The sequence below is a fragment of the Cnephaeus nilssonii genome (assembly GCF_951640355.1).
Source record: "Cnephaeus nilssonii genome assembly, chromosome: 8".
In the NCBI taxonomy this organism is placed as follows: Eukaryota; Metazoa; Chordata; class Mammalia; order Chiroptera; family Vespertilionidae; genus Cnephaeus; species Cnephaeus nilssonii.
Genome location: NC_137079.1, coordinates 29031138 through 29056231, shown reverse-complemented (window position 1 = coordinate 29056231; position 25094 = coordinate 29031138). Strand labels below are relative to the sequence as shown.

General features: G+C 38.7%; 1 protein-coding gene across 1 annotated transcript in view; it reads left to right on the top strand.

The window, feature by feature from the left end:
- Positions 1 to 23577, top strand: part of CUL4A (cullin 4A) — a 65674-nt gene extending 42097 nt beyond the window's left edge. The window contains exons 12-20 of the mRNA XM_079779566.1: positions 5524 to 5628; positions 5950 to 6060; positions 6167 to 6252; positions 6595 to 6702; positions 13282 to 13395; positions 17831 to 17936; positions 18120 to 18292; positions 20206 to 20358; positions 21980 to 23577. Coding sequence (XP_079635692.1) covers positions 5524 to 5628; positions 5950 to 6060; positions 6167 to 6252; positions 6595 to 6702; positions 13282 to 13395; positions 17831 to 17936; positions 18120 to 18292; positions 20206 to 20358; positions 21980 to 22075 — 1052 coding nt within the window. The 3' untranslated portion in view covers positions 22076 to 23577. The remainder of the gene's footprint in view (positions 1 to 5523; positions 5629 to 5949; positions 6061 to 6166; positions 6253 to 6594; positions 6703 to 13281; positions 13396 to 17830; positions 17937 to 18119; positions 18293 to 20205; positions 20359 to 21979) is intronic.
- The last annotated feature ends 1517 nt before the right edge of the window (positions 23578 to 25094 follow it).

Below are 25094 nucleotides of genomic sequence, written 5' to 3'. Positions count from 1 at the left end.
TTTCTATGTACAATAAATATCACGAAGATAAACAACCCAATTAAAAACTGGAGAGCCCTAGCTGGTTTGGCTCAGTGGATAGAGCGTTGCCTGTGGACTGAAGGGTACCAGGTTTGATTCCAGTCAAGGGCACATGCCCGGGTTATGGGCTCAATCCCCAGTAGGAGGCATGCAGGAGGCAGCCAATCAATGATTCTCTCTCATTATTGATGTTTCCTCTCTTTCTCTCCCTCTTCCTTCCTCTCTGAAATCAATAAAAAATATATTAAAAAAAAAATACTGGAGAGAGGATCTGAATAGACACTTCTCCAAAGAGGACATACAAACGTCCAAGTGATATATGAAAAAAATGCTCAACCTCCCTAATTATAAGAGAGATGCAAATGAGAACAACAATGAGGTACCACCTTTCACCTGCCAGAATGGCTACCATCAATAAATCAACAAATAATAAATGCTGGCAAGGATGTGGAGGAAAAAGAAACTGTAGTACACTGTTAGTGGGAATGTAGTCTGGTACAACCACTATGGAAAATAGTATAGAGTTCCCTCAAAAAATAGAAGTGGAACTGCCATTTGACCCAGTAATTCCACTTCTAGGAACATATCCTAAGAAGCCTGAAACCAATCAGAAAGAATATTCGGCAATCCTATGTTCATAGCAGCATTATTTACAATACCTAAGATCTGGAAACATTCCAAGTGCCCATCAGTAGATGAGTGGTTAAAAAAGCTGTGGTACATTTACACAATGGAATATATGCAGCTATAAGAAAGATCTCTTATCCTTTGAGACAGCATGGAGGGACCTGGAGAGTAATATGCTAAGTGAAATAAGCCAGTCAAAGAAAGACAAATATCACATGATCCCACTTACATGTGGAATCTCATGAACTTAATAAACTGATGAACAAAATAGATCCAGAGACATAGAAGCATGGAGCAGACTGAATTATTTCAGAGGGAAGGAGGGGTCGGGCAGGAAGAGATTAACCAAAGAACTTATATGCATAACCCATGGACAGACAATAGTGCTATGAAGTCCTGGGGAGGGGGCTGGAGAGGGCAGAGTGGGTAGATGGGGAAGGGGACATCTATAATACTTTAAATAATAAAGATAAGTTAGAAAAAGAAAAAAAGAATAATAAAGATTTAGCCTAGTTTGCATTTCCTGTTCCAACAGCCCCAGAACTATAGTTTATAGAAATAAACCTTGAATCTCTGACTGGATTACTTGTAATTTCTGCTCAGAAATTGGATTGATGTTTGTTGTATATGATGCCTCTGTATTATGATAATACCTTTATCAATCTCCAGATAATATTTAGCATGAGATACTATTAGTCACTATCTTTGCATTCTCTGATTAGTATTAAAATAGGATAAAATTGGATGGGATCTCGAACATATTTCGAGATGAAATAGGTTTGTTTTTTTTAAATATTAATGCAAACTCTGTATATGAATCCTCCTTTATCAGACATATGGTTGGCAAACCTTTTTCCCAGTTTGTAGCTTGTGTTTTAATTCCTTAAAAGTATGTTTAAAGAGTAAATTTTTTAATTTTCATTTAGTCAATTTTATGTATATTTTATACTTTGTGCTCTTTCCCTGTTCTATTTAAGAAATCTTTACCTAACTGAAGGTCACTATGATTTTTTCCTATTATTTTTCTAGAATTTTTATATGAGTTTTATTTTTTATAGTTACAATCTGTGATCCATTTCAAATTAATTGTCAGTATGTTGTAAGGTAGCAATTCCACATGTGGTTGTCCATTTTTCCCAACACCATTTAATGAAGATTCTGTCCTTTCTCCAGTATTGTATATTCATGGCTCCTTTGTCATAAATTGTCTGTATATGTATGGGTTTATTTCTGTGCTCTCAATTCTGTTCCATTGTCCTGTGTGTGTGTTTCTGTTCCAATACCATATTGTTTTGATTACTGTAGGTTTGTAGTATATTTTGAAACCAGGAAGCATGATACATCCCCCTTTGTTGTTCTTCCTCAAGATTGCTTTGGCTGTTCGGGATCTTTTGTGGTGGTATACAATTTTAGTATTATTTGTTCTAGTTCTGTGAATATGCCATTGGAATTTTGATAGGGATTACACTGAACATATAGATTGGTTTGGGTAATATTGACATTTTAAAAGTATTAATTCTTCCAATTCATAAGCATAGGCTATCTTTCCATTGTGTCCTCTCAGTTTCTTTTATCAGTGTCTGATAGTTTTTAGTGTACAAATCTTTCACTGCCTTGTTCAGTTTATTTCTATACTTTGTATTGTTTTTTATATAATTGTAAATAGGGTTGTTTTCTTCATTTCTCTTTCTGATAGTTTTAGTATATAGCCACGGATTTTTGTGTATTGATTTTGTGTCCTGTGACTGTACTGGATTAATTTATTCTAACTTTTTTTTTGGTGGAATCTTTTGGTTTTTATATGGTATCATATTTGCCAATAGTGACAATTTTCTTCCTTTTTCTATTTGGATGCCTTTTATTTCTTCTTCTTGCTTAATTGCTGTGGCAAAGACTTCCACTATTCTATATAATAAAAGCCTAATGTGCAAATTGTCCCCTCAACTGGGAGTTCCACCACTCACTGTGATGTGCACTGGCCACCACGGGGTGGCGCGGAACATGGCGGGTGTCAGCATTATAGCGTTGGCAGCAGGTGGCTGTGGAGGCACTGCTGGCCCCGATGGGCCCTGAGGAGAGTGGGACCGTAGTGGGATGGTGGAGCAGGTGAGTGGGCAGCACCAGGCCAAGGCAGGTGCGAGTGGAGGCCCGATCACCCCACAGACAGTGACCAGTGGCGGCGACAGGGGGCGGGGCTGCCTCCCTGCTTACAGGTGCTGAGGGAGCCAGGTGGGGGGCCCCGGGCTTGGCCCCAGTCAATCACCCTGCAGACGGGATGGTGGAGTGGGTGAGGGGGTGGCACAAGGCCACCCCAACGGACCCCACCCATGCACAAATTCGTGCACCAGGCCTCTAGTTATCTATAATAATAAAAGCATAATATGCTAATTAGACCAGACGTCCTTCCTTACAAGACAAAGCTGCAGTGGACAGGGGCTGAGGCAGAGGCCCCTGGCCACAGCGGCAGCAGGCGGGGGCTGGGGCCAAGGCCCTTGCACGAATTTCATGCATTGGGCCTCTAGTGTTGTATAAAAGTGTTGAGAGTTCTCTCCCTCCAGGGAGCACGCCCATGACTCCCTTTCACCTCTTCCCCCACAGGTACATATCCCGTAACTTCTAAGAGGCCCCGAGTCTTGCAACTAGGGGAGCAGTGGGCAGGGGCTAACCCCCTGAACCTGTCTCAAAGGTTTTCTAATCTTTGACTTCCTAGTGAGCCAAGGTAGCCCAGCCTAGGCTCTCCTATTCCTCATGCCCTTCCTTGTTTCACTCTCCTAAGTATATTTTTGCGGTGAAGAGTAAATTTTTCCTTGCTTTTCTGATAAATAAATAAATAAATAAAAGTGTTGAGAATGTGCATCCTTGTCTTTTTCCTGATCTTTGAGGAAAATCTTACAGCTTTGCATCATTGAACATGATGTTAGATGGGTTTACGTTGAAGTATGTCCCTCTGTGCCCACTTTGTTGAGAGTTTTAAAAACTAGAGGCCTGGTGCACGGATTCGTGCACTGGTGGGGTCCCTCGGCCTGGTCTGTGGGGATCGGGCTGAAACCAGCTCTCCGACATCCCCCGAGGGGTCCTGGATGTAAGAAGGTGGTTCTCAAGTGCTGCACCCCAGAATCAGGTTCCCTCCTCTCTGGTTCCTGGTACATCACCTGAGAATTGTAGCTGCCAAGTCACCGCAGCTCAGCAGCTGCTGTGTTGAGCATCTGCCCCCTGGTGGTCAGTGCGCATCATAGCGAACAGTCAGAGTGTGTGCCCCCTGGTGGTAAGTGCATATCAAAGCTAACGGTTGGACGGTCACTTAGGCTTTTATATATATAGATGGATGTAAATTTTACCAAATGCATTTTCTGCATTTATTGAAATGATCATAGAATTTTTGTCCTTCATTGGGTTAATATGCTGTATCACATTGATGTGCAGAACCATCCTTTCATATCTGGAATAAATCCCACTTGGTCATGGACTATGAGCATTTTAATGTATTGTTGAATCCGTTTTGCTAATATTTTGTGGAGAATTTTTACATCTATGTTCATCAAGGATATTGGCCTGTTACTATCTTTATTTATCGTGTCCCTGTCTGGTTTTGGTATCAAGGTAATGCTGGCCTTGTAAATGTGTTTGAAATTGTTCCTTCCTCTTCAGTTTTTTTCGGAAAAGTTTGGGAAGGTTAGGTATTAATTTTTTTAAATATATTTTTATTGATTTAGGAGAGGAAGGGAGAGGGAGAGAGAGAGAGATAGAAACATCAATGTTGAGAGAGAATCATTGATTGGCTGCCTCTAGCATACCCTCTACTGGGGATCAAGCCCACAACCTGGGCCTGTGCCCTTGACCGGAATCGAACCTGGGATCCTTCAGTCCACAGGCTGACGCTCTATCCACTGAGCCAAACCAGCTAGGGCAATTTTTTTTTTAATGTTTGGAAGAATTCATCAGTGAAGCCTTCTGGTCCCGAATTTTTATTTGTTGGGAGGTTTTTGATTACTGATTCAGTATCCTTACTAGTAATTGGTCTATTTAGGTTTTCTATTTCTAAGATGAAAGTTTTTAGATTACTACTTTATACAATTATGTAATGATAACACCAAAATATATTTAGGATTCATAGAATTTCACTAGTCGGTAAAAGTTTTTAAAACTTTACAGGTGGCAAAGGGTAAAGAAAGATCTATACAGTGATACAAAATTGGCTTGTGTTGATTATTATTGAAGGTATTATGATGGGAACATGGAGTTCATTGTACAATTATCTATTTTTGTATATGTTCAGAATATTTCATAATAAAAATTATAAAGAAAATACGAATAAAAGCCACAATAGAAATTCATAAGATAATTTAATTTGGCTTTTGTGCCACTTTATGGATTATATTTCTCTAAAGATAAATGTTTAACTCTTGGGAGCTGGGCTTATTAAAGTCTTGGGTTTTCCCTTCCTTAAGCAAGGTCATGGTTGATTTGTGTCAAACAGAAACCCAGAGTAGAATTGCTCTAATCCCTGCATTCAGGGATAAGACATTGTCACCATGGATATAATCACATGAAGCCCTGAAAAAAATCCTTTAAGAGTCTTATCCAAATTTCTTATACCACATCTTGAAGATGGGACATTCCAATTCCTGATACAATAATGTGTCATGTAACTGAAGCATGTAATTAAAGTATTTATTCTCACATGATTTGAAAGGACATATATTAGAACATCAGATATTTGCCTGTATGTCATACTATAATAATATCACTTTGGAAAAGCTCCAGGGTATTAATGTCCAATTTTGACTTGTAGAAATTAAATTTTTTTTCTATTTAGAAAATGTATTATATAACAAATGATTACTTTTCTAATAATTTGAACTCTTAATTTTACAGCAAAACATGTTGATTCAAAATTGAGAGCGGGTAATAAAGAAGCAACAGATGAAGAGCTGGAGAGGATCCTTGACAAAATCATGATAATATTCAGGTTTATTCATGGTGAGAAATACTCTTGTTCTTATTAACATTGGGTATATAGAAAATGCTACATAATAAAAATATATATATACAAATTTGGGCCCTATCTTTTCTTGAGAAAAATTGACTAAAACATTTCCACTTTCATATTAATACAGGAACTAGAATGATAGCTGCCCATTGATTAAATAAAAAGTATTTTCTTTGTGGAAATGAAACACAAGGATTCAGTGAAATTAGAGCTGGCTTGCATCAGAATGAACATTTCTGAGGGTTTTTTAGCAGTTAAGTGAACATTTGCATATCAATTGTCTAATGTTATTTTCATTTGGTCATAAATAGGTAAAGATGTCTTTGAAGCATTTTATAAAAAAGATTTGGCAAAAAGACTCCTTGTCGGAAAAAGTGCCTCAGTCGATGCTGAAAAATCTATGTTGTCAAAACTAAAGCATGGTAAGCATGAGGAATCGGGTTCTGTCCTACCTCTGGGCTGGGAATTTATTGCACTAACAACATGTTGCTCCTGGTGTTTTTCACCCATCCTTCACTTGTGTCCCAGAGTGTGGTGCTGCTTTCACCAGCAAACTGGAAGGCATGTTCAAGGACATGGAGCTCTCCAAGGACATCATGATTCATTTCAAGCAGGCAAGTTCTGTTTTTTCAAGTAAAACAGCTTTTTAAAAAGTATCCCACTTTAAAGTATGTGAAATGGTTATGTAAAGTATGTAAATACTTACATAAATTAGGTAAAATTCTCATCCTTAAATATTATACTGTTAATGTCTCATGTATTCAAATAACCTAAATTCAAAATGAAAAATAATCCCTAAATATGTATAATGAAAATTTGATTTAAATGAATTTAATGGTTTCTTATATTGGTGACATAACCAAAAAAGAAAAATATTATGAAGATTATACCATTTGCCTTTTTATAGTTTTTATGATATTCTAAAATTATTTTGTCTTCATTTTCTTTGTTTTTAGTATATGCAGAATCAGAGTGACCCAGGCTCTATAGATCTAACAGTAAATATACTTACTATGGGATACTGGCCAACATATACACCTATGGAAGTACATTTAACTCCAGAAGTAAGTGTTTTAAAGACTATTCATCCTTTGTTTTAAATATATTAGTACTTCCAAAACATTATAAATGTCTTTCTTTGTTTCACCCATACCATGCACAGACATGTTAGTTTTCAAGAATTATTTAGTGTGAGGTTTTTTAAAATCATACACTCAAGCAAAAATCTGAGTGATTGTTTTTGTCCCTGTCCACAGCTCACCCATGTCCATTGACTAACCATCAAGAAGGCATCAACGCAGGCACTTGTTTTATTGTTTTACTAGAGGCTCAATGCACAAAATTCGTGCATGGGGTGTGTGTGTCCCTCAGCCCAGCCTGCACCCTCTCCAATCTGGGGCCCCTCAAGGGATGTCTGACTGCCTATTTAGGCCCTATCCCAGTAGGTTTGGGCCTAAACGGGCAGTCGGACATCCCTCTCACAATCCAGGACTGCTGGCTCCCAACTGCTCGCCTGCCTGCCTTCCTGATTGCCCCTAACCACTTCTGCCTGCCAGCCTGATCACCCCTTAACCACTCCCCTGCCAGCCTGATTGATGCCTAACTGCTCCCCTGCAGGCCTGGTCACCCCTAACTGCCCTCCCCTGCAGGCCTGGTCCCCCCCAACTTCCCTCCCCTGCAGGCCTGGTCCCCCCCAACTGCCCTACCCTGCAGGCCTGGTCCCCCCCAACTGCCCTGCCCTGCAGGCCCGGTCGCCCCCAACTTCCCTCCCCTGCCAGCCTGGTCACCCCTAACTGCCCTCCCCTACTGGCCTGGTCACCCCCAGCTGCCCTCCCCTGCTGGCCATCTTGTGGTGGCCATCTTGTGTCCACATGGGGGCAGCCATCTTTGATCACATGGGGGCAGCCATCTTGTGTGTTGGAGTGATGGTCAATTTGCATATTACTCTTTTATTAGATAGGATTTTTTTAATATATTATTTACTTCAGAGAGGAAGTGAGAGGGAGAGAGAGAAGTCTTGTGAATGGTACTGAGGGCTTATTTATATGTCAGCCACAACTTTGGGTATTCTGAGGATATGTAGATATGAGGGAGAATTCGGGGCTCAGGAACTTAAAATCCAGTTAGGGAAACATCAGGAGCACCATCAATTACAGTACCAGGTGTTATGGAAAAGGGCTGGTTCCAGTGTGGGATCTGAGAATTAAAGATGAGCAGGGATGAAGGCCTTCCAGAGGCTGAAGGGGCTTCCAGAAAGGGCAAAAGAAAGTACAGACTCATGGCAGCTGGCTGCCTGGATCAGAAATAGTCCTTCTTGAAGCTGTTTTTCCCATTTCCGAGACATTATCTTTTCTTGATTTGTTTGTTTGTTTCTGAACTCACTGGTCATTTGCCTTTTTGTTTTCTTTTTTAATTTATCCACCCATATCCTAAATGCTAACATTGCCCAGAATTGTCCTTCAGCTCCCTTCTCATTCCACCCCTTTTCATTGAACTCAGCCCACACCGGCTCTCAGCCTCCAGCATGTGTGTCCACTTGAATGTACATAGATGACATCCAAGATTTCTCTCATTACCCTTCTCCCTACCTCCCTGAATCTCTTTATCCTGTGGGAAATGGGGATAGCACTTTAAATCAGTTTTTCTATGAGATGTGAAGCCTCTCTATGGCCCAGCTCGCCCATGTGGATGTCATGTTTCCTCTATTCTAAATTAGTAGTAGGCCCCAAACCCACCCACTTCTCTCATCCTCTCAGGCCTCCATGTATAGCCCTCTAAATGGAACCTTCTTCTCCAGAAAATGTCCACACCCTTAACCATCCCCAACACATGAAGCTTGTTAAAACTTATCTCCCCAGTCACCTTCACCAGAAAGCACTCCCTCAAGTCCTCACCCCACTTCACCCCAGACTCCACCCTGGGCGTGCCTCTCTCATAGCACTGCAAGTTTATTCGCTTCTTATTTTATTTTTAAATATTTCAGACTTAAAGGAAATTATCAAGAATAGTTCAAAGAATTTCCAGTACCCGTCACTCATTTTTTTTTTTATCATTGCTTTATATGCTTCATCATTCTGTTCCTCTCCATATATGTGCCATTTTTCTCCTGGTCCATTTGAGAGTAGATTCATTTTATCCTTAATACTTTATTGATGTATTTTTATTTTTTTGTGAGAAGAGAGATCAATTTATAGTTCCACTTATTTATACATTCTCATCGGTTGATCCTTGTATGTGCCCTGACCAGGATCGAACCTGTGGCCTTGGCATATGGGAACAATACTCTAACCCAGTCGTCACCAACCTTTCGGACCTCACGGACCACCAGTGGTCCTTGGACCACTGGTTGGCAACGGCTGCTTTAATCAACTGAGCTACTTGGACAGGGCCTTTACCCTTAATACTTTAGTGGGGTTTTCCAAAAAACATAACCAGAGAATGTTGTCAAATTCAGCTAGTTAACAATGAAGTAATTAATACTTTCATCAATACACAGCCAAGTTCTATTTTTGTCAGTTGTCCCAACTATATCTTTTAGCATTTTTTTCTTGGTATCAGATCCAGTCCAGGACCCCACATTTTCATTTAGTCGTGTCCTTTCATCTGTAACAGCTACACAACCTTTCTTTTTCTTTCATGACACTACATGTGTTTGCTTGGGGCTTTTTTGTTTTGTTTTTTTTTTACAGTTGTACTCGGGATAAGATTTATTACAGCAAAAGTGACATGTTTTTAAAATGCAGGCCAGTTTTCTTATATTATCTCTGTTTGTCTGATTAGATTCAGTTCATGCATATTTAACCAGAATCCCACAGGGGTCGTGTCCTTTCCTCTCAGTATCATGTCCAGAGGCACACACTATTCTTTTGCTCCCATATAATCATTTGGTTAAGGTGTTACCTGGTTTCTCCACTCTACTGCTGGTATTTTTCCTTTGGTGATTATTAAGTAAATTATGGGGAGATATTTTAAGACTATGTAAACCTCTTATTTCCCCATCAGACTCTCACCTGCTTGATTCCTGCCTGAATCCATTTTTACCTTGATGAACAGTGATTTTTTTTTTCTGTCCTTATGAGTATGAATTCATGGAATCTTAGTTACTTATTTGATGCCAAAATCGTCCCATATTTGGCTGGTGGAAGCACTTTTCAGCTGCCTCCTTATCCTTTCAAAACACCCCTGCATATTTGAGTACTTTTTTATTTTCTGGCAAAAGGTGTTTGAGGCTTACCATACTGTATTTTTTAAATTGTGGTAAAATATACCTACAACTTACCATTTTATTTTTTTTAATATATTTTTATTGATTTCAGAAAGGAAAGGAGAGGGAAAGAGAATTGAAGCATCAATGATGAGAGAGAATTGTTGATTGGCTGCCTCCTGCACGCCCCCGACTGGGGATCAAGCCCACAACTCGGGCATGTGCCCTGGCCTGGAATGGAACCGTAACCTCTTGTTTCGTGGGTCAACACTTAACCACTGAGCCATGCCAGCCGGGCAACTTGTCATTTTAAAGTGTATTGTTCAGTGGCATTAAATTGTACATCCATCGCCTCTGTCTAGTTCAGAACATTTTCATCATCCCAAATAGATACCCTGGACCCATTAATCAGTCACTCCCATTCCACCCCTACCATACACACACTGCCCCAGCCCCGGGCAACCACTAATCCCTTCACTGTCTATGGATTGGCCTATACTGGACATTTCATATAAATGAAATCATATGACATGTGGTCTTTTATGTCTGACTTCTTTAACTGTGTTTTCAAGGTTAATCTATGTTGTAGTATGTGTCACTGCTTCATTCCTTTTTAAGGCTGAATAATTTTCCGTTGTTTGGATATACCACACTTTGTTTATCCATTCATCCGTTAATGGACACTTGGGTTGTTTCCACTTTTGGCTATTGGGAATAATGCTGCTCTGTGTAATTTTTGTTTGAATAGATGTTGTCAGTTCTTTAGATATATCCCATGAAGTAGGAATTTCTGGGTCATGCGATAATTCTGTTTAACTACTAGTTTTCCACAGTAGCTGCACCATTTTACATTGCCATCAGCAACACACAAGGATTCTAATTTCTCCACATCTTCGGTATTTGTTATTTTCAGTTCTTTGATTATAGCCATTTTAGTGAGTGTGAGTGATATCCCATTTTGATTTGATTAGCTTTTTCCTAAGAACTAATATTGAGCATCTTTTCATGTACTTATTGGCCATTTGTAGATCTTCTTTGAAGAAGTCTATTTAAACCCTTTGCCCATTTTTAAATTGTGTTGTCTGTCTTTCTATTGTTGAACTGTAAGAGTTTTGTTTGTTTTTTTAAATAGATTTTTATTGATTTCAGAGAGGAAAGGGAGAGGGAGAGATAGAAACATCAATGATGAAAGAGAATCACTGATTGGCTGCCTCCTGCACGCCCCCTACTGGGGATTGAGCCCACAATCCAGGCATGTGCCCTTGACCAGAATCAAACCTGAGACCCTTCAGTCCACAGGCTGATGCTCTATCCACTGAGCCAAACGGGCTAGGGCTGTAAGAGTTCTTTATATATTCTATATACTAGACCCTTATCAGGTATGTGATTTGCAAATATTTTCTCCCATTCTGTGAGGAGTCTTGTTACTTTCTTGATAATGCCCTTTGCACAAAAGTTTTTAATTTTTATAAAGTCTATTTAATCTGTTATTTCTATTGTTGCTTGTACTTTTGGTATCATATCTAAAAAAAACTATTGCCAAATCCAAGGTGATGAAAATTTTACCCCTATGTTTTCTTCTAAGAGTTTTATAGTTTTCGCTCTTACATTTAGGTCTTTGATCCATTTTGAGCCTGCAATCATAAACTAGCACATAGTAAACACCCAATGTTAGTTGCTATATTATGATTATGATTATCATTAACACATTAGGAATTAATGTCAAGGAAATAATTTTTAGGAAAGGTATGCATTGAGTTTTATCACATTATTGACTTAATTTTTGGGTGAGATATGATTTAGTAGATATGTTTTCTAAAAAGAGTCCTTTTAGATATACACTAAAATATTTCAAAATGAATATACACTAAAATACTTAGAAATGAAATGATACCATGCCTGGGATTCGATGTTGAAGATGGGTAATAGAGTAAGTATGATTGTAGAGTTGAGTTTGAAGCATGCAGAGGAGTTTGCCAAATAGATATGAGGCAGATAGGCATTTCTAACAGAGGACACCACTTTGACAGAAGCACAGAGGCATTCACAAGTATTTTATACAGAGTGTACAGCAATGAAAACCCCAGACCTGGTTCTGCCCTCTTTTAGCTCTCTGTCCAGAGGAGCTATTCACAAATTGCAATAACTACTATCAGAGCTGAGAGTGGTTGGAGAAGGCTTCTCTGAGGAAGCAGTTCTGAAAAATGAGTCGGTATTGTTAGGAAAAGTGGCTTCCCAGATCTGGTAGAGGAGATGTGTGAGAGCCTGAGGGAGGATGAGACACTGTGCTCAGTGAAATGGAAAATGGGACTACAGAGTGTCAAGGGTGGGAGGCATAGGAGAGGCCAGTGAGGTCAGAAGTTTCAGAGGAAAGGTGCCTTAGCAAGCCACGGAAGAATTTTACTCTTAGGAAGAATGTGGAAATGGTGCAAAATTGGGGGGAAGGAGGAGGCCATGGATATGCCAGCATGTGTGGAGTGGGTGGAAAGACAAACCAAAGAAGACTCAGAAAGTGTGGACATAGAGACATAGAGACAGGAAGTCCAAGCAATGAGTGTCGTAGACACCAGGAGGAAGCAGGAGCCTGCTTCATGGGAAGCGGTTGAGAGGGATCATCTCACAAGATGAAGCCTGAGGAGAGCCATTAGTTTTGGCAGCATAGATCACTGGTTACCTGAGTGCAGAGTAAAGCAGATGTGAAAGGAACTAAAGAAAATAATGAGCAAAAGGAAGTTAGAGGAACAGATGTAGTGCACATAAACATTCTAGAGAAACACTATCAGAGGAATAAGACAGTCTGTCATAAACGGGAACAGGTACAAAAGTGGGAAAGGAGGGGACCCCTGGAGGAGGGGGAGGAGGGGGCTTAAAATGAGATATCAGCAATAACAATACTGGCTGACAGTTTGCAAGGTGTAAAAAACCTTCCATGAAAATAATGGCTAGCTTATGTCATGTTTCCTGTGCATACACTGTCCTGAGTGTTTTATATCAACCCTCACAGCAGCTCGATGCCCAGGTCTTGCCATTACCATGGATCATGGTTCAGAGATGAGGCATCCCAAGGCCCTAAGAGCAGTTAGGAGTCAGTGAGAGCTTGAGCTAAAACCTGGTAAGATACACCTGGGCCTTAGACAGTGTCTCTGAGGATGGCCACTGTGGTCTTCATTACATATGCTATCAGCCACGGAAGCCTGGGTATGGGGTATAGAGACTATAAAATACAACCTGTTTGTACATAAAACAGTAGTTCTAAGTGTTATCCCATTGTGTGAGGGAAAACCCCTATGTCCTAGGTGGTGAACATTTTTCACAGGTAATAGAATCCAGAAAAATAACTGTCAAAACAGAACTGATCTTTTTATTGAGCTCTGAAAAATTGTAAATTGAATGATTAATGGTGTTTAGCATAATTAAATTGTTTTCCTTTGCTTGACAGATGATTAAACTTCAGGAAGTATTTAAGACATTTTATCTCGGAAAGCACAGTGGTCGAAAACTTCAATGGCAGACTACATTGGGACATGCTGTTTTAAAAGCAGAGTTCAAGGAAGTAAGTTCTTTGTCTGTTAAATTTACTTTTTATTTTTGTAAGTATGTTAACTATTTTTAAAATTGTAATTGAACTTTGGTAGCAAAGAAAGGAAAATATTTAGTATAACTCAACATTGGCTTTTATAGGTCAATAAAATTGGAACAGTTCAAGGATTAATATCTGAATCAATAAGAAGTCAACAGGAATAGAAAAACATTTACCTAATTGAAAAATGAGCAAAGGATGTGGAGAGGCAACTCATAAAAGCAAGACTAAAAAAATCAATATTCATGAAAAAGTGTGTTCCACTTCTCTGCCAACCAAAGGGTTGCAAATTAAAACACAATAAAGTGCCACTTTTGATTATGAAATTGATAAAGGCTAAAATTAAAAGAAACAGCAACTCTTGCCCACTGTTGGTGGGATAACATGAGCTTTATGAAGGGCGGTTTGACAATGTGTATCTCAAAACTTCTCAAATCACATGCTTTGTTGCCTTAGCTTCAACTCTGGGAATTTATCTTAAGACCTTTTCTCAGGTTAATGAATAAAAATATCTGTTGCGGTGCTATTTTTTAATGGTTTTTTAAAACATATTTTTATTGATTTCAGAGAGAGAGAGAGAAACATCAGTGATGAGAGAAAATCATTGATTGGCTGCCTCCTGTAGGCCCCACTCTGGGGATCGAGCCCACAACCCAGGCATGTACCCTGAACAGGAATCGAACCATGCCCTCCTGGTTCATAGGTCGATGCTCAACCACTGAGTCATGCCAGCAAGGCTGCAGTGCTATTATTAAAAGTGATATTTAAAAGGGAAATGCATGCAATGTATTGATAAATGAAAGAAGCATGTCACAAAACAGTCCTTCATATTCTAATTTAACTTCAATTTTATAAATAAACTTATGTACACTAAGCAAAAACAAACAAGATTTCTATTTTGCTGGCTATTATAATACACTATCATAAATTATGAAGTTGACCCTTGAGCAACTAAAGTTTGAACTGTTTGGGTCCACTTATATGCAGGGTTTATTTTTTTAAAAGTATAAGTGGCAGATGATCTATAGATTCAATGCAATTTCTATCAAGATACCAGTGGAATATTTCACAGAACTAGAACAAACATTCCAAAATATTTATATGGAACCACAAAAGACCCAGAATAGCTACAGAAATCTTGAGAAAGAACAAAGTTGGAGGAATCATGTTACCTGGTAAACTATACTACAAGGCCATGGTAATCAAAACCATGTTACTGGCATAAAAACAGACATATAGATCAATGGAACAGAATATAGAGCCCAGAAGTAAACCCATGCCTTTATGGCTAATTATGTTTGACAAAGGAGGCAAGAACATACAATGGAATAAAGGCAGCCTATTTAACAAATGATGTTGGGAAAATTGGATACCTGCAAAAAAATGAAACTAAATCACCTTAGTACACCATATACAAGAATAAACTCAAAAGGGATTAAAGACTTAAATGTAAGACTCAAAATCATAAAAATTCTAGAAGAAAACATAGGCAGTAAAATCTGTGACAGTTCTCTTAGCAATATTTTACACACATATATACACACACACACACACACACACACACACACACACACACACACTAGAAGCCCGATGCACGAAGATTCGTGCAAGAATGGGCCTTCCTTTCCCTGGCTGCTGGCACCGCCTTCTCTCCGGCCTGGAGCTGCCTTTCCGCCTTCCCACGCTGCCCAGAGGCCTGAAGTGGCTGGGGTGATGCGGAACACCTGTGTCATCGTCATGGTGACGGCGCAAGCATCCTGCCCTGGGCTGCTCGGTGCCTATGTATGCAAATTAACCTGCCATCTTTGGTGGGTTAATTTGCATACTCCTGATTGGCTGGTGGGCATCGTGAAGGTATGGTCAATTAGCATGTTATTCTTTTATTAGGTAGATACATATCTTTGGGCAAGGGAAACCAAAGAAAAAATAACAAATGGGACTACATCAAACTAAAATGTTTTTGCACAGCAAAGGAAACCATCAACAAACTGAAAATACAACCCACTGAATGGGAGAACGTATTCACCAATACATCTGATAAGGGGTTAATATCGAAAATTTACGAAGATTTAATAAAACTCAACACCAAACCAAACAATGAAATTTAAAAAATGAGCAAAGGACCTAAAATAGACACTTCTCAGAAGAGGACGTACATATGAAAAGATGCAAATTAAAATCACAATGAGATATCACCTCATACCTGTCAGAACAGCTTTCTTCAGTAACTCAACAAATAGTCTTGGTGAGGATGTGGAAAAAAAGGAACCCTTGTACACTGTTGGTGGAAATGCAGATTGGTGCAGCCCCAATGAAAAAAATTAAAAGTGGAACTACCTTATGACCCAGCAATTCCACTTCAGGAATATAATCCAAAGAAACCCGAAACACTAATTCTGAAGAATGTATGCACCCCTATGTTCATTGCAACATTATTTATAACTAGAGGCCTGGTGCATGAAATTCACGCACGGTAGGGTCCCTAGGCCTGTCCTGCGATCAGGGCCAATCAGGGCCTTCCAGCTGCCAGCCAAGGCCTCCCTTCCCCGACTGCCAGCTGGGGCCTTCCTTTGTTCTGCACCACCCCCAGGTGGTCAGTGCACATCATAGCGTGCGGTTGAGCTGCATTAGCATATTATTAGCATACTAGAGGCCTGGTGCATGAAATTCATGCACGGGGGGGTCCCTCAGCCCAGCCTGCACCCTCTCCAATATGGGACCCCTCAAGGGATGTCCGACTGCCCGTTTAGGCCCGATCCTATTAGGATCGGGCCTAAACGGGCAGTCGGACATCCCTCTCACTATCCAGGACTGCTGGCTCCCAACTGCTCGCCTGCCTGCCTTCCTGATTGCCCCTTACTGCTTCTGCCTGCCCGCCTGATCACCCCTTAACCACTCCCCTGCCAGCCCGATTGCCCCTAACTGCCCTCGCCTGCTGGCCTGGTCACCCCTAACTGCCCTCCCCTGCAGTCATGGTCACCCCTAACTGCCCTCCCCTGCAGGCCTGGTCCCCCCCAACTGCTCTCCCCTGCAGGCCTGGGTCCTTCCCAACTGCCCTGCACTGTAGGCCCAGTCGCCCACAACTTCCCTCCTCTGCTGGCCTGGTCACCCCTAACTGCCCTCCCCTCCAGGCTTGATTGCCCCCAACTGCCCTCCCTTGCAGGCCTGGTCCCTCCCAACTGCCCTCCCCTGCTGGCCATCTTGTGGCGGCCATCTTGTGTCCACATGGGGGCAGCCATCTTGTGTGTTGGAGTGATGGTCAATTTGCATATTACTCTTTTATTAGATAGTATTATGCTTTGATTGGTTGAATCGACAACCGGACACTTAGCATATTAGGCTTTTATTATATATGATTATGCATTTGTGTTGCATTGTGTTGTTATGCAGGGTTATACACATAAAGCCACACCTACTAGTCTTTAAGGTATTATAAAAGTTAAGATATGATCCCCTCACTGCCAGCTTCAGAACTGAACCTCTGCAGAATGATCTCCTGACTGCGATTTTTCCCTTCCATAGCTAGGCTTGAGGATGAATCACTCACAGCATGCTCTGTTGTCCACACAGAACTAATATATGTATGGAAAGCCTCTATAGTGGGGACTTTTTAAATAGAGGTGGGGCCCAGCCAGCATAGCTCAGTAGTTGAGCGTCACCCTATTAAACAAGGTCATGGTTCGATTCCCAGTCAGGGCACATGCCCAGCTTTGGGCTCGATCTCTAGTATGGGAGGGATGCAGGAGGCAACCAATCAATGATTCCCTCTCATCATTTATGTTTTTATCTCTTTCCCTCTCCCTTTCTCTCTGAAATCAATAAAAATATATTTTAAAAGAATAGAGGTGGGAAATTATGTGAGGTCCAAAACTGGGTTACATTAGTCATGTACATCACAAGCACATATAAAGTGAAACTGGCCAACAGTTTATGATCATTTATGTGCTTATTTCATTACTCATTCTTTAACAATGATGTTAGCTAGATCTTTTGCTAGCATTCCTGTCCATACAGGTTTTGTCACTGGGCCTTCTCATATTCTGTCCACTCATTCCAGTGGCATTCCTAACCATTAAGAGGACCTCGGCAAGCTAAAATGGGACCCAAGGGTGCTGTTAGATTTGTGTTCAGCAACATCTGTCTTCAAATAATGATAATCACCTTGGTCAACACAATTTACTAAAGAACTTTTTTACTACTTTAAAAATATTTCGAGAAGAATTTTTAAGTGTAATACCAAGTCATTTTATTCTTGTATAATTAGTAACATAATTTTTTCTTATTTGGTGGTTAATTAGTAATTTCTTATACCCTCTTCCCTGAAGTTTGAGAGCAAAAAGAAGCTTCTTAAAGTTTTTCAAGATTGTGCTAACAAAGCTTTACGCATGATATGTTTGTTTTCTTTAAGGGAAAGAAAGAGTTCCAGGTATCCCTCTTCCAGACTCTGGTGCTTCTCATGTTCAATGAAGGGGATGGATTCAGCTTTGAAGACATAAAAATGGCCACTGGGATAGGTATGAAAACGCTCTTCATGAATGTGTGGTTTTTGAGTGCCCTTGTTTTTAAACACTCATTTAAGAGAAGATGTAGACCGTGTCTCTGCTTGTCACACTTGAGAGTGTGGTTTCTTTCATTTTTGTTGAGTGTCATTATTCATTTTAATGCTAATCTGTGCCTGCATTTTTCTCCTCAACCAGAGGACAGTGAATTGCGGAGAACGTTACAGTCACTGGCCTGTGGCAAAGCACGAGTTCTGATTAAAAGTCCCAAAGGAAAGGAGGTAGAAGATGGAGACAAATTCATTTTTAACGGAGATTTCAAGCACAAGTTATTTCGAATAAAGATCAATCAAATTCAGATGAAGGAAACCGTATGTATAAACTTTCTCTTTTTACTTATAGGGAGGGTGTTCACCAAGGAATCACTAGTTTTTATAATTTCTTGACTGTAAGAGTTCTGAAGCATATTTCTAAAGTATCTAATTTGAATACAGTGTTTATAAGAGTACTCATTTTAATGTAGCTTTTGTTAACTTTATATTCACCATAAGAATGAAAATCAGAAAAGAAATGCATTTAACAGTTATTCACAAAAGTGGTGTGATAAATCAGAGCTTCCTATATCAAATTCTGTTAGTGGAGAGAGCATGTCATTTCCAAAACCCAGTGACTTGTCTTTTTATTTTTGCACAGCACATTTCAGCCTTTCTCTCAGCCTCGGCCTCAGCCAGGGTCCTGGGGTGGAAGTGGTAAGAGTTGTGGGTGTCAAGGACCCACTGACATTGTATCTGTGATCTGTGTACAGGTGGAGCATCTGTAGCTTTGATCAGATTCTCAAGGTTCGTGTCCAGAGCAGGTTCTGGCCCACTGCCCTCAGGCCCTTCCTAATGCAGAAGCCCTTGCACCCCTGGGCTGTTATCAAACATACAGGCCAGGTGGGCAGGCCCACCCCTGGCACCCCATTTATATAACAGGGTGTCCAGCTGGCCCCCTTGTACATTTTAATGACTTGAAGAGAGGCCTTTTGAAGGAGTGAGGTCAATTCAGACAACTCAAGGACAGCTTTCATTGATCTAAAGTGGTATCACAAATACTTTCTCCACCTCCAGCAGAAGACAGTGATTGCTTCACTTACATAGAGGTGTTCAAAGTAGCCTACAGAAAATATGTTCAGACTACACAAAAGAAATTTAAAAAAACAATAAATACATAAAAGATGTTCATTTTCACCAATAATTTTTGTGAAATTTAAATTAAAGTAACATTCCATTTTTAATCTGTCACTTTGGGAAATGTTTAAAAGTTTGTCATATCCAGGGCTGGTAATACATGGGAAAACAGACATTCTTTTTTTAAGGATTTTTGGTTTTGTTTTTGTTTTTTAAGATGTTTGACATACACAGACATACCTGTCCCCCACCCCCCTTTGATCTGCGGGCCTCTATTAGGTTGTTTTTTAATATATATATATATATATTTATTTATTTATATGTATATATATATATATATATATATATATATATATATATATATATTTATTATTGATTTCAGAGAGGAAGAGAGAGAGAGAGACAAAGAGAAGCATCAATGAGGAGAATCATTGATCGGCTGCCTCCTGCATGCCCCCTATTGGGGATCAAGCCCACAACCCAGGCATGTGCCCTGACCTGGAATCAAACCATGACCTCCCTGTTCACAGGTCGATGCTCAACCATTAAGCCACTGTGGTTGGCTTTTTTTTTTTTTTTTTAACCATCAAGTTATCAGTGTTTACTATTTGCTTCTGATAAAAGCTCTTTATCTGTTCAAGTTCTTTTATTTTTTCTAATTACTCCTTATATATTCAAATTTGTTGTAAATCAAGAATAGACTTTCAGTTTTGTCATGATTTATCAAGGTGATTATAATCTAACCTTGAAATTATTGTGATGATTTCTGTCACATTAGTAGATTCCCAATACTGAGAAAAGTTTACATTTCTGGAGTAAATTCTGATGGCTAGTATGCTTTGTTTTGTTTTCATTACTATGCTCCTGGATTTAATCCAGGATTATATAGGGTTTTTACAGCTTTTCTATAACTTTTAAAATTATTTTTCAATGTTTGGTACTGAAGTTGTACTCCTTGGAAGCTAGGTTTCATTAGAACACAATGCATAGCAGAACAGGATTCATTTAAAGTTTGGCCTTTCTTGGCATCAAAAGTTTCTAGTCAAAGTCAACAGTATGACATAATTAATACTAAAATATATCTTTACACTTCACTTTTTGTCTTTTTTGTGCAGGTTGAAGAACAAGTCAGCACCACTGAGAGAGTGTTTCAGGACAGACAGTATCAGATTGATGCTGCTATCGTCAGAATAATGAAGATGAGAAAGACTCTGGGTCATAATCTTCTAGTGTCTGAATTGTATAATCAGCTGAAATTTCCAGTAAAGGTAAATGTATATTGGCTTAATTAAAACTGTAGTATTGTGCCAAACCATTCGCGAAGCATGTTCGATTCTCATTACCTTCAGAATCATATCATTTGTTCTACATTATAAGTGATAATTTGCTTCAAAAATCTACCTTTGTGTATATACTAAGTCTAGAAAACCTGGCAAATGATGATAGTAGGAACTTTATCTCAAATGTTCTTCATCACCATTATAGGAGTGATAGATACCTAAAATTCCCACTCTAGAAGGAAGAAGGTACTACATGGAAATGGACATTTACTAACAGCAGTTGTAATAATTCAAGTTATATCACAGGATTTTAAGGAGATCATGCTAACTAATTTAATAAGCATTTTGCAAACTACAAAGCATTCTTTACCTCAGTAATATGTCTTCATTGCTATTGAGTAAAAAGTCTACCCTAAAACCTTTCAGTCGTGCGTATTTCCAGAACTGAGACCTGTCCTGGCTGTATGTGGAGTACAGGATAAGTGAGGGGAGCATTATGAAGAGCTTTAACGCATGTATAAATCCACCTAGAAAGTATGATGACCCCTGGCCTTTCAGTGACTAAGCCTGCCACATGTGCTTTTGAGGTGGAAGTACCCTGAGTTTGTGTTGTCCAGTTTGATAAAAGACCAGCTGACCCTCCTTTCTCACCAAGGGAGTCGAGGTGGACCAATGAGTCTTGACACTGAAATGGCGGGTGAGAATGCCATCCTGCCTCAGCAAATATTGGGTTTCTGTACTCTGCAGAGGCAATGTGTGCTCCACAGTGCTCTGCACAGTTGTGGAACACTGCCTCATACACCGTTCCTCCCTACCACGAGCCAGGGAGAGTGTTGATTTCCCCTCTGCAGATGAGAGACCCAGCAATTAAAAGACTAAATAGCAAGTAAGGTGTGCATACAGCCATAACGCCTAGTTCTACTTTGATAGGTAATTGGGTTTCAGCCACATATTGTAAAATGTATGATCTATCACTAAATAGAAAGTTACAATGTTTGGAAGAAAGAAGAACATACAGGTAAAAAACTTGCTCATAATTGTCAGCATAATTGTGCTTCCTAACAGCAGAGCCAGAGGGCGCTCTTCGTGGGCTGCCAAGTCATGGTATGGACATATATCTATTCAGTCATCTACTTTTAGCAAAGGAATACTCAGAATTTGTGATTTACTGTATAAATATAGCATATATAGTAAATATTAGTTCTTAGGGAGAAATATCCTTAACAGATGAAAGTGCCTTGAGACATCAGATTTCCCTTTCAAACAAACAGAAATGTATTACCTAATTGGATCTGCCATGTACATATACTCATTAGTGATCATAAATAATGTATTTACATTTCACAAGTTTCATATTTCCCACAGGAAGCCCTGCTCTGACAATAAATTCACATGGAACACTTGGATTGAGAAATAATGTTAACATTATCTTTGAAGTAGGAAGTTTTAGTCTATTCATTTTATACTTACAAATAAATATGTATATTTATATAATCGTGTAAAATAAGCATAATTATAATCACATATTTTGTGCATAATGTTATATTCCCCTATGTTTGTAAATTTAATTCCACTGTAATTGGGTGTTTTTTGTTTTTTTCTTTTTTAGCCTGGAGATTTGAAAAAGAGAATTGAATCTCTTATAGACAGAGACTATATGGAGAGAGATAAAGACAATCCAAATCAGTACCATTACGTGGCCTGATGCATCGGCCAGCTGTTTTCTTTCAGTGAGACACTGGAATGTATCTCCAGAGCAGTGAAACACCTCTGTGCTGTTTCCAGGGCTTTCTGGGTTGAGCCAGCACAATACTTTGGATTCAAAGGAAAGGAGATGATTCTTGGATAACCCTTCACAAGGCTTAAGGATTTGCAAATGGCATATGTATCTTTTCACCCTCCAGTTATTCCTCTTGTTCTTTTAGGCATTTAAGTTGTTTCCATTGCTCTGTGCAGAATGACATTGGGATTGGACAAGAAGATACTGGTTAAATGAGGTTCCTTTGTAAGGTGGTGTTGTTGTGGCAAAAAAAACTGAAAGTTTGGTTTGCTTTTGTGTGTGTGATCATGAATGCACAATAAAAAGACCCTCTATGCTGCATTCTTTAGCTACAGAGATTACTTAGGTATTCCTGAAGATAAGCTATTTTAGTTGATGAACACTTAGATTAAAACAAGAACCCTTAATTGGTGAACATTAAGAAGAAAGTCAGTGTTAAAAACTGGTTTATTAATTATGCAATCTAAATACTGGCATCTATTTTTCATTTATTTTCAAAAAGTTTTAAACTTTAATGACTGATTTTTCTATAATGAGGTTTCTCAGTGAGATCTCTGATGTGCCAAGAGGACATCGGGTCTGATGTGTTTGGAGCAATGAACCCATCAGCGTCTTTATTTCCACTGAATTATTTGTGAATTTTCTGTTTAAGGTTTTGAGGGGGTAGTGTGTTTGTGTTTACCATTCTAAGATTGAGTCTAGCAGTCCCTGTACTTTGCATTGGGGTAACTGCTGTTTGATTTTTTTTAATTGCAGTATTTGTATGAATGGTATAATAAAGTTTGGTTTTGTTCTTACAGTCACGCACAGGGACAGTCGTCATTCTCTGTGCCATAACCACTGTAAAATGTTTTATAGGAGACTTAAAGTCTTTATTGTGAAGCAGAGGTTATTTTGTCAAAAGATTAAAAGGATTTCATTGGCACCTGGTTTCATGTTGTGTATGTATAGTGAGGTTGAATAGCAGATTATGTTAGTATGGTAACTATAACAGATGCTTTTAGATAACACTTAAAACTACTTTATATTTTACATAATAGCATGTTTCATTTTGATTAAAAACTACCAAAGGAATTTTGATCATGGTATAAGTGTTTAAAGCAATATTTTCTGGACTATAACAAGTTTATATAATTTGGTTTTGTGCTAAATTTTTCAAAGATTCTGCCTTTTTGAAACATGCGTGTTTAAAATATGACATCTTATGGGTTTCCATATGAAAATCCTCTAAGTATCATCATTTCTATATTTGTAAATTTTCATTTGAGTTCTATGATATATGGTCTATAAAACACCAAATAGATTTCTACTTATATTTTAAGTTCACTGTCTCTAGAGATTAATATTGTAATTTAATGTAGATTTACTCTGAATAAAATTAGTTAAATTGGCCTTAAAATTACATTAATAAAACTTTGTGGTATGCAGATGACATTCCTCATAAATCTTTAGCAACTTAAAATTCATTACTAATACAACAGACAGAACCAGAAGCGGGGCAAATGCCCATCACCCTCTCAGGTAATGATTCTTTCCTGTCCACTTTCACAAGCTACTCAGCAAAACATCAGCAGACTGGTCTGGCTTCACAGTGAGCAACATACTGTACCTCTTATTGTGTTTGTTTCTATCCATTCAATTATCAGTATCATTTAAATTTTTACTGTAGTTAAATGTTAATGTAGTAAAACAGTGTAGAGAAAATGATTGAAAAAGAAAAGGCACTTAAATGAGAAAAAAGCTATAAAATTGGAAAGGAGAAAGTGAAATTATTTACAGATAAATGATTCCCTGAAAAATCTAAGAAGTAACTAAAAAGCTATGACTCAAAAAAAGGGAAATTCACTAAGTTTTTAATTAAACACAAAATTAACAGAAAAGTCAAAATATAATGGAAGACCATTTTTTCAGTAACAAAAAATGATAATACCTAGTAACGAGAAAATATCTATGCTATATGAATTTTATTTATTTTTTCAATATGTTTTTATTGATTTCAGAGAGGAAGGGAGAGAGAGATAGAAATGTCAGTGATGAGAGAGAATCATTGATCGGCTGCCTCCTGCACTCCCCCCCCCCCCCCCCCCCCACACACACACACACACACTGGGGATCAAGCTGACAACCCTAGCATGTGCCCTGACCAGAACTGAACCACAATCTCCTGGGTCATAGGTCAAAGTTCAAACACTGAGCCACACCAATTGGGCTGAAAAGCATTATTAAATTATTTATTTCTATATTTATCTGTGCAGTATTTTAAGATGTCAGATGTCCCTTATTTTGAAACACAAATAGACATGGTGATCCTAAAGTTAAAACAGAAAAGCAAATAAGCAAGAATAGTCAAATATTGTTTTAAAACCTATAACACGGTGTAATTAAAACACCATACTGCTGGCACATAAATGGATCTCTGGAACCAAATAAAATCCATAAATGAACCAAATACTTGAGAATGTGTGTGACATCAAGGGGCATGTCAGGGAAAGGAAACTTTTCAACAAATAATGCTGGCAAAATCTGGTTTATCAGCTTGAGAAAAGCAAAGTTAGATTATACTCATTTTTTATACTAATATACTAAGTCCCAAGTGGTCAAAGATTTAAGTGTTAGAAAATGAAACCATAAATTTAAGAGAAGATCCTTTTTTATTCTCAGAATGGAAAAAAGTCTAATCACAAATTAAGATTTTTTTTTAATGATAACATTCTAAAAGTCTACATGGGGGAAAATTTTAAAGCCTGGAAATTTTTGGATAAAAAGACTTAACTATGTTAGTGTATACAGAATTACAAGTTAGCAGGAGTGAGACCAACAACCTGTGAGGTAAGTATGGCTGTGTTCTTGATGAGTTTTCCAAAGAATGGGATCAGAGGAGAGAAACAGTAAGGAGCTGTGATTTCGAGAAAGAAATGAAACAATGGGAGGAAAAGTGGAATCC